The following is a 13,114-nucleotide window of genomic DNA, read 5'->3' as shown; positions in this document are numbered from 1 at the left end:
GAGTTTCCTGGCCATGGACCCAAAATATTGATGTTTTGTTCCCCGAGCCACTTAGTTATCACTTTTTCAGATATTCTAGACAAGGCTTTTCTGGGTCTTTATAGTATATTCTCACACAAGTAATTTGGCCCAAGCCTATACTATGCCATCTACTGGTATAACGTTGTTATCGAATGCCAATCTGAAACAAGCTCTGGACATTTATTTTGGAAATGAAACCGGAAGCTACAAAGCAACTCTAACGTCTGGGCTTGAGTTGCTTGATTGACAAGCTACGTTCGGTTCATGTCCTTTGCAGATGCCACATTCCTGACAAAAGTTTGTACATAGTTTGGGGACCGAGTGGTGCAGCGGTCTAAGGCACTGCACTGCAGTGCTAGAGGTGTCACTACAGACCCAGGTTTGATCCCGGGCTGTATCATCTCTGGCCGTGACCGGGAGTCCCATAAGGCAGCGCACATTTGTCCAGGTTAGGGGAGGGTTTGGCCGGGGTAGACCGTCATTGTAAATAAGAATTTGTTCTTAACTGACTTGCCAAGTTAAATAAACATAAAAAAAGATCTGTAACTGATTAAAGGGAGATGTAAGAATTTAACGTATAATTTTTTAATAACTGTACATTTTACAGATCTAATTTAAACGTTTAATGCATGGCTTTTCTTATGATCCTAACGATATGTACGTTCTACCTTTGGCAGCTATCTGGCTCTATATGAATTCCACAAACCTTCGCCACTGCTCGACTCCAGAGTTAATGTAAACTTCCTTAACCATGGAGTTGAGTTTTATAGCCAACGCATGCTGCTTTTGCCTTCCGGGGTGAACTGTTAAGTTCCATTCAAACTAAACATTGTGTGCGTGGTATTGCAACACGCTGCATATGACTTCCAAACTTCCTAGAGCCTACCGGTTCCTGACCATTTTGGGGTTGCAATCCTTTTGGCAACATCGAAGAGGAAGGTGACCAGATTTCCCATAGCCTCAAGTTTATCTGCATTTTCAACCGAGAGAAACATGTGCTGCCAATGGGGCGCACAGTTAGGCTACTCATGCGTCCAGTTCCTTTCTAGGTTACTTGAAAGCACCCTTTGATTTGCTGACCACCAACCTTTAAAAATACATTGTAACTTTAGAAATGATACACCGAGGAGAAACCATGGGCAACGCAAACTACAAATCACTGGGTTGATTTGCAACAATATAGTGTTCGCTTAGGGAACACAGTTACATTTCGGAGGACACACACACCTAAATACTGTTGCTGAAGTGAAAGCATATCTTATATCAAAGTAAAATGAACTAGCTTGTCTGTTTCTTGTCGAAACGGTGCGCTTTCTAGCCGAACCTCCCCCTTGTTGCGTTTGGTACAGTCCACTGCTCCTTTTGATCACTCCAGTATCGGATCTAGAGCACAGTACAACATGTTGAAGACCGTATGTTCCAGGGCGCAGAGCGAAACTTTAACTTTGACTCGTCGTATCAGAGGGGACTAAATACCAAAATACAGCCATGCTATGAATATAGTTATGAGTTTAGTCTTTGTTGATTTGAAGGCTCTTCTTTGATATTTCGATAATACCGAAATATTTGCAGCAAATAAGAAAGAAAGACAGACCGAGAGCGAGCGAGCGAGAGAAGGGAATCAAAGATGCAGGTCTCTGTGGTGCTGTGTAGCATGATAACTTTCTTTCTTCGCAGTCAAGGTAAGTTGCATTTTAACATGTCATCTCGTAAAAAACGTCCTCGTATCTTGGATCCACTATTTAATATCCGTCTGCGGGAGGATGATTCGAAGAGTGAATGTTATGATATCCAAACAACCGTGTCGTTTTTTGTTTTCTTTCAGCCCTCAATTCTAGTCCATTGCTTTGAAATACGCATGAGTTTCATAACAAAAGTTAATGTTTTGCATAAATTTAGACAGAGTAATTGTGGGGATAACTTTTTTTTTAATGTGACATGATGCAGCCCTATCAAAATACAGTCGGAATAATGGATATCATTGCACAAAGACTGAGGTCCGTCAATCAGGCGTCACATTAGCCTTCTAGCCTGACAATAAGGCAAATACGTACATTTTAGGCCATTGGTGGAATAGTGATATTTGCTTGCTTTGTTTTTGAAAGACCAATAACTAGCCTATTATATGCTATTGCAGACTTTTTTTCTGCATCACTCGCATTGTTTACAGTCTGTCAATGTTTTTGTTGTCGGTTTACACATTACCGCTAGCCTATACTTGAGCAAAGATTAAATCCTTGGCACAGACCTACTCATCCTCCGCACAGGTTTAATTTAACGAGAGTATGCAGGTCTTCAATTTGCCTTCAATTCCGGACAGCCGCTGTTTAAAGCAGCAGAAGCTAATACCTTCTACATGTGCAATCAGCCGCATACCGATCATATGACTGTGGATGTCTGAATGAGGGACATGTTTAGAATGTATCATATTTAACCTTCTACAGAACATAATGTATTTGTATTTATATATATTAGGATCGTCATTAGCTGCTGCCAAGGCGGCAGCTACTCTTCCTGGGGTCAAAACAGGATTAAAACAAGTAGGCCTACATCACGACGAAACATAACAGTCTACATTAAAAAAATAAAATAAAAAAAATAATCATCATGCAAGACATTTATTACATTATTACTCTATTATTACAAATGTACAATATAATATGTACAATACTACAATACACCAATATTACAATGTGTGTGTGTGTGTGTGTCACAGCCCACGTTGTGCCATGAGGTGTTGTTTTATCTGTTATACATAAATCTGATTTTACTGCTTGCTTGAGTTACTTGATGTGGAAGAGTTCCATGTAGTCATGGCTCTATGTAGTTCTGTGTGTTTCCCAGAGTCTGTTATGGACTTGGGGACTGTGAAGAGACCATGTCTTGTGGGTTATGTATGGGTGTCTGAACTGTGTGTTAAGTGTTCAACACGTCAATACCACTCACAAAGTCAAGCAGGGATGCAGTCAATCTCTCCTCTACTTTGAGCCAGGAGAGATTTACATGCATGTCATTGATGTTAGCTCTTCGTGTACATTTAAGGGGCAGCCATGCTGCTCTATTCTGGGACAACTGTTGTTTGCCTTTCTTTGTGGCAGAATGACTGGGCAGAAGTCCAGGTCTGATAAAACTAGGGCCTGTAGGACTTGTTTTGTTGATTGTGATGTCAAGAAAGCAGAGCAGTGCTTTATCACGGCCAGACCTCCCCCATCTTAGCTACCTTTTCATCAATATGTTTTGACCATGTAAGTTTACAATGTAGGGTTACACCAAGCAGTTTACTATCAACTTGCTCAATTGCCACATTATTCATTACAATATTTAGTTGAGGTTTAGGTAGAGCTGTCCCCGACTACAAAAAATCTTTGTCGACTGAGAGTCATCTTTTCTTTCAACCAATCAATTGGTCGAAATGTTCAAAGCTGTATTTTAACATTACATTTTAACCCTATGTGTTTTAAGGAGATAAACTATATGTCCTGAGATTGTCTGATGCTTTAAGCATGCTGTTTGATTAAATAATTAAGACACAGAAATGACTCAAGGGATCCAGAGAGAGCCTAACCAGAAGAAAATAACCTGTCCCCCCCCCCCCCCGCAGCTGCTGGCCTTTGCAGATTCTGCCGTTACTGTGTGGAAATAGGCTGCACCAGGGGGTGTGCCAATTTATCTTACCATTTCTACTGATTTGCGTATGCACATTTTCATGGAACATTTTAATTTCTAATAGTCTTTGTATCTCAAAAATCATTATCATGTGGTTAATCTAAATTCTATCTAAATCTATATGAAAATTATACAAAAATATTGCCATTGCCTAGGATGTAAAAATTGCAGCCTGCAGGTAGAACATATCTTGATAAGAATACATATCCGATAAATCACATTGGCTATGCATGGCCTGTGCAACGAACTTGAAATGTATCAACTATCAACTGTGTCCGGTCCGACCACGCGAGCAAACTTGCCATGTTGTATAACATTTTCTGGGCCCTCAGAGTTGTCCCACACCAGTAAGCTCGGGACAGACACAGCTGAAGGTTATTTTGCAAGGGATAAGAAGTAATCGGGTATTTTCTGACGTTTCCGTTGGATCAGAGCATTACATTTTTCCCTTTCATGACGAGTGGTTATCGAAAGGGAAAGAGTTGAACATGTTTTAAAATACATTGAGGAACTATTGTCATTCTAAAAACAAACTTTGTTTACTTGCTGTTTTGAGGCAAAAAATATATAATTTTAGAAGTTCCATAACTCATTAGTTGTGGTGAGTTAAGAAAATCTGAAATACTATCAGACATCCCCAAATGGGCACATTTATAGGCCTACATTTGCACGCAGGCCAGATAGCCTAGGCCTACTTCTATATGCGTAATCAAGTGCACATCCTTACTCAACATTGACAGGAGCGCTCCAAACACAAAGCAATGAATAAATTGACAACTCGTAAATGGAATGAAATAAACCAAAACTTGTTTCTCACAAGTGTAGCATAGGTTGTGAGCTCTGCAAACAATGTGTCCACTCAAATAATGACAACGGTAAATTACTAATGTATTGAATACATTAACAGGAATTACCATAACCAAACAAACATTGTAGATGAGAAATTATGGGAATTAACGGTAAGTGTAGGCTACTACTGGTGATACAGTATATGGAATGGGGAATTGTTACTGTCTATCAATCTAACAATTCACACAATGAAGTTATGAAACAATGAATGTGAACAAAATGGCGGGAGAGAGCATTCTGGAGAGAGAAGTGCCTTGTGCATCTTAGCCACACTCCCCTTCTTCTTGGACCATAGCATCCCCGCGGCCTCCTCAATGGATTAGTCCACTGAGACAGGTGCAAATCAGATGGGTGTCAGCCCTAGGTTTAGGGTTTAACTAATGTTTATCCCAAATACAATTATTTGACTTTTAGTTTTGGATATACACTACATCACCATGTGGACACCTGCTTCTCATTCCAAAATCATGGACATTAATATAGAGTTGGTCCCCCTTTTGCTGCTACAACATCCTGCACTCTTCTGAGAAGGCTTTCCACGAGATGTTGGAACATTGCTGGGGACTTGCTTTCATTCAGCCACAAGCATTAGAGGTCTGGCACTGATGTTGAAAAACAGACCAGACCATTATTCCTCCTCCACTAAACTTTACAGTTGGCACTATGCATTGGGGCAGGTAGCGTTCTCCTGGCAGATGGTGAAGCGTGATTCATCAATCCAGAGAACTTGTTTCCACTGCTCCAGAGTCCAATGGCGGTGAGTTTTACACCACTCTAGGCCACCCTTGGCATTGCCCACAGTGATTTTAGGCTTGTGTGCGGGTGCTCGGCAAAGGAAACCCAATTCATTAAGCTCCCGACGAACAGTTCTTGTGCTGACATTGCTTCCAGAGGCAGTTTGGAACTGTGTAGTGAGTGTTGCAACCCAGGACAGGCGATTTTTACATGCTATGCGCTTCAGTACTCAGCGGTCCTGCTCTATGAGCTTGTGTGGCCTACCACTTCGCAGCTGAGCCGTTGTTGCTACTAGACTTTTCCTCTTCACAATAACATCACTTACAGTTGACCGGGGCAGCTCTAGCAGGGCAGAAATCTGATGAACTGACTTGTTGGAAAGATGGCATCCTATGATATTGCCATGTTGAAAGTCACAGAGCTCTTCAGTAAGGTCATTCTACTGACAATGTTTGTCTATGGAGTTTGCATGGCGGTGTGCTCGATTTTATAAACCTGTCAGCAATGATTGCCTACGGAGCTGTGAAGGGAACGGCACCTCCATACCTTCAGGCTCTGATCAGGCCCTACACCCAAACAAGGGCACTGCGTTCATCCACCACTGGCCTGCTGGCCTCCCTACCTCTGAGGAAGCACAGTTCCCGCTCATCCCAGTCAAAACTGTTCGCTGCTCTGGCACCCCAATGGTGGAACAAGCTCCCTCACGACGCCAGGACAGCGGAGTCAATCACCACCTTCCGGAGACACCTGAAACCCCACCTCTTTAAGGAATACCTAGGATAGGATAAAGTAATCCTTCTAACCCCCCCCCCCCCTTAAAAGATTTAGATGCACTATTGTAAAGTGGTTGTTCCACTGGATATCATAAGGTGAATGCACCATTTTGTAAGTCGCTCTGGATAAGAGCGTCTGCTAAATGACTTAAATGTAAATGTAATGTAAAGCAATGGGTGAGGCTGAAATAGCAGAGTCCACTATTTTGAGGGGGTGTCCACATACCTTTTGTGTGTGTGTGTATATATATATATAGTGTATTTTGAACTAGCATAGGCTATTACTTGCCATCCATTCTAAAACCAACTGCAGCTCTTTTTGCAGTGATTTCACTTGCTGTGGTAGCTGACGTGTATAATGCTGAGTCATCATCGTACATACTGTAGACACATTGGCTTTACTCAGTGCTAGTGGTAGGTAATTATTAAAAATAGAGAAAAGTAAGGGGCCATGACAGCTACCTTGAGGTATGCCAGACTCTACCTGGTTTATGTTAGAGAGGATTCCATTAAAGATCACCCGCTGTTCTGTTAGATATGTAACTCTCGCTCCACGACATAGCATAGGATGTAAAGCCATAACACACGTTTTTCCAGCAGCAGACTATTATTGATAATGTCAAAAGCTGTACTGAAATCTTAACAAAACAGCTTCCACAATCTTTTCATTATCAATTTCTTTCAGCCAATCATCAGTCATTTGTGTTAGTGCTGTAGATGTTGAATGCCCTTCCCTATAAGAGGGCTGAAAGCAAGTTAATTTGTTTACTGTGAAAAAGCATTGTCTCTGGTCAAACACCATTTTTTGTTTTGTTTAGCAGGCTGCTTGGTCGGTAGCAGGCTGCTTGGTCGGCTGTTTAAACCAGTAAAGGTTGCTTTGCTATTCTTGGGTAACGGAATCACTTTTGCTTCTGGGCATTTCCATTGAGAAGGAACCTTGAGCACCAACATATGAAATTCATAGGAGCATGTCAAATAAAAGCTAAGAGTCTATATTTTTGGGAAATGAAGGCATAGATTCATTTCCATCTAAAAAATTAAGGATTTGTTTTCTGGATAAACAGATGGAAAAGTCATCTTAGAAAAAAACTACTAGAAAAAGTCCTAAAGGTATCAGAAATACTGTAGGTCACATGTCTCTCGTTCACATTCACTTGTAAATGTCAACTCACCAAAAATGGAATGTGGTATGTCCTGGCTATATATGTATAACTTTATGAGCTGGATTGTCTGTCTTTGCAATTTGTTTAAATAAGTCTCGCTCATTAGCATATTTAGCTAGCAGCCTCTATGGAAATTTGCTATTACTTGTGCTAATTTTGTTATCATTCTGGTAGACTCCCAATCCCAGATTGATGATATGAAAATCTGCATACCACCCAACCCTAATTCTGTTACCAAATTAGTAACGTAATTACAAAAAAAGTATTACTGCAGCTGAATTGGCTACACTGTGAAGTCATAATAGTCACCTGCTTCCTGCTTCCACTGGCATACTGTTTTATTTTACTAGGCAAGTCAGTTAAGAATAAATTCTTATTTTCAATGACGGCCTAGGAACAGTGGGTTAACTGCCTTGTTCAGGGCCAGAACGACAGATTTTTACCTTGTCAGCTCAGGGATTCGATCTTGCATCCTTTCGGTTACTAGTCCAACGCTCTAACCACTAGGCTACCTGCCGCTCATAACTGCTTTCTTTCTCTTTCTGTCATCTGGTGGTTAAACCAAGAGTGTTACAATTATTTTGGACCGCCCATACATCTCTCTCTCTCGCTGCTTGTTTCTCAAGTTAATGGAGCTCTAGCTCTTACTGACAGCTACCCATGCCCTCTCTTTCCATTTACTGTAACCAGCATCCTCACCCACTGAGCACCGATCGACATCGGACGTCCATGGAAGTAGTTGAAATTTGGTCAGTCGACATTACCTTTGATGTTAAAGGTCCGATGTAGCCGTTTTTGTCTATCAAATTTATGGGTAACAATTTAAGTATCTTACTGTGATTGTTTTCAATTATTAAAATGGGCAAAAATAAACAAAAATAGCTTCTTAGCAAAGATCCATTTCTCAAGCAAGAATTTTGCCTAGGACTGTCTGGGACTGGTCTGAGTGAGGGGCCTAATTGGACAAGCCTAATGGGAGGGATATGGAACCTGAAACCTAGCTGTTATTGGCAGAGCGGTTTAGCTATTTATTATTGGTCTATTTACTTATACCGCCTGGTAATTGTCGCCAGGCATGCCAAAACTCCATCCCCAAAAAATAAGTATTTTCAAACAGCTCTTGCACTAAAAGGGCATTATCATAATTTTCACAATTTCACAGTATTATTCCAATTACATATTGTGGAAATATATATAAAACACAGGAAAATCACATTTTTAACATCCACAGACGGACCGTACTGGACCAAATCTGAACATATCATAGATGTATAGTACTAGTCAAGTTTGGACACACCTACTCATTCAAGGGTTTGTCTTAATTTTTTCTATTTTCTACGTTGTAGAATAATAGTGAAGATATCAAAACTATGAAATAACACATATGGAATCATGTAATAACCAAAAAAGTGTATTTTAGATTCTTCAAAGTAGGCACCCTCTGCCTTGGTGACAGCTTTGCACACTCTTGGCATTATTAAATATTATTGGTCACATACACATGGTTAGAAAATGTTTTTGCGAGTAGTGAAATGCTTGTGCTTCTAGTTCTGACAGTGCAGCAATATCTAGTAAGTAATATCTAACAATTCCACAACAAATACCTAATACACACAAATCTAAGTAATGGAATAAGAATATATAAATATATGGATGAGCAATGTCAGAGCGGCATAGGCTAAGATGCAATAGACAGTCCCTCCGGGGGGGACGGGGGACGGGACGGGACGGACGACCAAGGGCCTAGCTCATCTAGGCCTATATCTCAATGTAATCATCCATTTCATCCTCCCTATCCTCCTCCATATCAATTGCTCCACTGCAGAGTCGTTGGTTGTGGTACATTACGTTTTAAAGAGTTTAAAACAGCAAAGCTGACAAATTGCACTCAGTGCTTTGAGCAGCGCTCTCCATAGACAGACTGAGGAGAGCAGAGTGCCGGCCACCCTACTAAAGCCAAGGTTAGTGGAGCAAAAGTTTGAGTGAAACGCTACTCGCATTGATTCTTTCAGCACTTGCCACAGTCTTCCCAGCTACCTCTTCAGTCATGGTGATCTGCCGCTGCTGTGGGTACTGTTCTGACATTCTCATATGCTTTGCTGATTCGAAGTGACTGATTGTCGACTTTCTCTTGTGTTCCGGAAGAACGTTGCACGGAGTGCAAAACAAAACTTTAATGCAAAACATTTGGAAATAGTTTTGCACGGTCTTTAGCTGTTATTTTTGTTGGCAAATGATTTCTGTTCATTACACTGCCAATCAGCCATCATCTTCGCACGTGAATATGCTGACAGGCCAGGGGGAAAAAACTTTTGACGTGTGATTGGATTGGGCCATTTTCTACAGTAACAGTGCAGTAATTGGTCAACATTATGAACCCGCTTTTGATTGGACCCTTTTATGCGCTTGGTCAAAATTGCGAGCTCTCGTGTAATATGCGCTGATTGGTTGATTATGCATTGAATTATGCGATCGCAGAATCGTGGAATCCTGGAGAGACTGAATACATAGGGTAGAATACAGTATATACATGAGATGAGTAATGCAAGATATGTAAACATTATTAAAGTGGCATTATTAAAGTGGCCAATGATTTCAAGTCTATGTAGGCAGCCTCTCTGTGCTAGTGATGTCTGTTTAACAATCTGTTGGCCTTGAGATGGAAGCTGTTTTTCAGTCTCTCGGTCCCAGCGTTGATGCACCTGTACTGACCTCGTCTTCTGGATGGTAGCGGGGTGAACAGGCAGTGGCTCGGGTGGTTGTTGTCCTTGATGATATTTTTGGGCATCCTGTGACATTGAGTGCTGTAGGTGTCCTGGAGGGCAGGTAGTTTGCCCCCAGTGATGCATTAGGTTCCTAAGGACTAGAATTGAGGCGGCCCTCTCTGTCGGCGCCATTTTCATGCTCAACCAGCTTCTCCTGGAATGCTTTTCCAACAGTCTTGAAGGTGTTCCCATATATGCTGAGCACATGTTGGCTGCTTTTCCTTGACTCAACTCATCCCAAACCATCTCAATTGGGTTGAGGTTGGGTGATAGTGGAGGCCAGGTCATCTGATGCAGCACTCAATCACTCTCCTTGGTCAAATACCCCTTACACAGCCTGGAGGTGTGTGTTGGGTCAATGTCCTTTTGAAAAAGAAATGATAGACCCGCTAAGCGCAAACCAGATGGGATGGCGTATCGCTGCAGAGTGCTGTGGTAGCCATGCTGGTTAAGTGTGCCAGTGGCAGTCCACATGAGACCCAGTTTCATCATAGCACTTGATATTTCTTGCGACTGCACTAGAAGAACCTTTCAAACATCTTGACATTTTCCGCATTGACTGACCTTCATGTCTTAAAGTAATAATGGACTGTCATTTCTCTTTGTTTATTTGAGCTGTTCTTGCCATAATATGGACTTGGTCTTTTACCAAATAGGGCTAGTTTCTGTATACCACCCCTACCTTGTCACAACACAACTAATTGGCTCAAAGATATTAAGAAGGAAAGAAATACCACAAATTAACTTTTAACAAAGCACACCTGTTAATTGAAATGCATTCCAGGTGACTACCTCATGAAGCTGGTTGAGAGAATGCCAATGCCAAGAGTGTGCAAAGCTGTCATCAAGGCAAAGGGTGGCTACTTTGAAGAATCTCAAAAACAAATCAAAATGTATTTTATATAACACTTTTTTGGTTACTACATGATTCCATATGTGTTATTTCATAGTTTTGATGTCTTCACTATTATTATACAATGTAGAAAATAGTAAAAATAAAGAAACCCTTGAATGAGTAGGTGTGTCCAACATTTTGACTGGTACTGTATGTTTCACAAGTTAGTACAGGATAGGACAATTGAGTGAGTAGAGCACAGTAGATTGTACAGTAGATTGTACTATACTATACTCTACTGAACCCTACTTTACTCTTCTGCACTGTACTCTACACTGCTCTGTTGTGCTGTATTGTACTGGGGCAAAAAAACATTGCTAGGGCAAAAACTACTGTGCTCTGGTCTGCTGCGCTGCGATGTCCAAACTTGTCCAAACTTGTGAAACATGAGGAGAATGACATTCGTATCCATAATAATGCATTTCTTTGTAGTACAGATCAGGGACACATTGTGTAATTCAGTTATCGAGTGTAAATCCACTTCACTTACTGTAGTTCAATAACCAAAATATATATTTTTTAAACTCAAGGTACCATGTCATAGCCCCATTGTTTCTGCAGACATCTTTGAATCTTAATTCTGAGTAGCACTCATATTTTCCATCTCTTTAATCAAAGCCTACAGCAGTGTTTCCCAAACTCTTTCCTCTGGACCCCAAGGGGTGCACCTTTTTGTTTTTTTCCAAAGCACTACACAGCTGATTCAAATATTGAACTAATGATCAAGCTTTGATCATTTGTTAAACAATACTTTTCTTTCGTAATTTGGTCGGTAATGCATGAATGTGACGGTTCAGAGTTTGTTCGCGTGTAATGCCTAAATTTGCTAATCTTGCCAATGGAAAAAGTAATTAAAGTAGTTGGCAATATCAGAGGGTTTTGTGATGAATGGGCCATCAGCCTCAATGGCTTGAGCTTAATTTGCTTTTTTGACAATTTCATTTAAGGTGCTTAAGTTTTTACTATCATTCTTCATATCAATTATCTTTGTTTCATAGTACAGTTTCTTTTTTTTGTTCCGTTTAGTCACATGATTTCTCAATTTACGGTACGTATGCCAATCGGCTGTCCAGCCAGACTTATTTGCCATTCCTTTTGCCTCACCCCTCTCAACCAGAACCATTTTTAAATTCTTCATCAATCCACAGGGATTTAGCAGTTTTTAGAGTAATTTTCTTAATGGGTGCATACTCATTAGTACCTGGAAGAAGCGTCAATTGTGGCGTCTGGTTGCTCCTCATTATACACAACAGACCAGTAAATATTCTTTCAACCTTGATTCACTACAGAACCTCTTGTATGATATCTTATACACTATTTTAGGCCCAGCCTTTGGAACTTTGGTTTTCCAAGATATGGCTACTATATTATGATCACTACATCCAATGGGCATGGATAATGCTTTAGAGCAGTTTTCTGAAACATTAGTAAAGATGTGATCAGTACATGTGGCGCTCCGGTACGGGACAGTTGTAAATCATGCAGCGTCTTGTCACGATTGCAGATTTTAGAGAAACAACAAATGTCGGTACATGTAAGTGTCTTATATCGGCTGAAAGCTTAAATTCATGTTAATATAACTGCACTGTCCAATTTACAGTAGCTATTACTGCGAAAAAATGCCATGCTATTGTTTGAGGAGAGCTAACAACAAAACACTTTTTTTCAGCGCGATAAGTTTGATAAATTCACCTCTGAAGGTGAAATGTGTACTTACATTCTGAAATCTTGCTCTGATTTATCATCCAAAGGGTCCCAGAGATAACATGAAGTGTCGTTTTGTTAGATAAAATAATTTTTCATATCCTAAAAATTAGAGGTTGACCAATTAATCGGAATGGCCGATTTAATTAGGGCTGATTTCAAGTTTTCATAACAATCGGTAATCACCATTTTTGGCCACCGATTATGGCCGATTACATTGCACTCCACGAGGAGACTGCGTGGCAAGTTGACTACCTGTTATGCGAGTGCAGCAAGGAGCCAAGGTAAGGTGCTAGCAAGCATTAAAGTTATTTTATAAAAAACAATCAATCTTAACATAATCACTAGTTAACTACGCATGGTTGATGATATTACTAGTTTATCTAGCTTGTCCTGCGTTGCATATAATCGATGTGGTGCCTGTTAATTTATCATCAAATCACAGCCTACCTCGCCAAACGGGTGATTTAACAAGCGCATTCGCGAAAAAAGCACTGTCGTTGCACCAATGTGTACCTAACCATAAACATCAATGCCTTTCTT

General features: G+C 40.6%; 1 protein-coding gene across 5 annotated transcripts in view; it reads left to right on the top strand.

The window, feature by feature from the left end:
* Positions 1-1,396: 1,396 nt before the first annotated feature.
* Positions 1,397-13,114, top strand: part of LOC106587054 (low-density lipoprotein receptor-related protein 4) — a 274,954-nt gene continuing 263,236 nt past the window's right edge. For 3 of the 5 annotated variants that reach the window (XM_014174937.3, XM_014174938.3, XM_014174936.3), the window contains exon 1: positions 1,398-1,703. In XM_014174937.3, the coding sequence (XP_014030412.3) occupies positions 1,649-1,703 (55 nt within the window). In that variant the 5' untranslated portion in view covers positions 1,398-1,648. Of the gene's footprint in view, positions 1,704-13,114 lie in introns of all 5 variants that reach the window. The other 2 variants (XM_014174940.3, XM_014174939.3) reach the window with 2 other exon arrangements.

This window comes from Salmo salar, chromosome 26 (assembly GCF_965601325.2).
Source record: "Salmo salar chromosome 26, fSalSal1, whole genome shotgun sequence".
Taxonomy (NCBI): Eukaryota; Metazoa; Chordata; class Actinopteri; order Salmoniformes; family Salmonidae; genus Salmo; species Salmo salar.
This window is presented reverse-complemented; position numbering and strand designations above follow the sequence as displayed.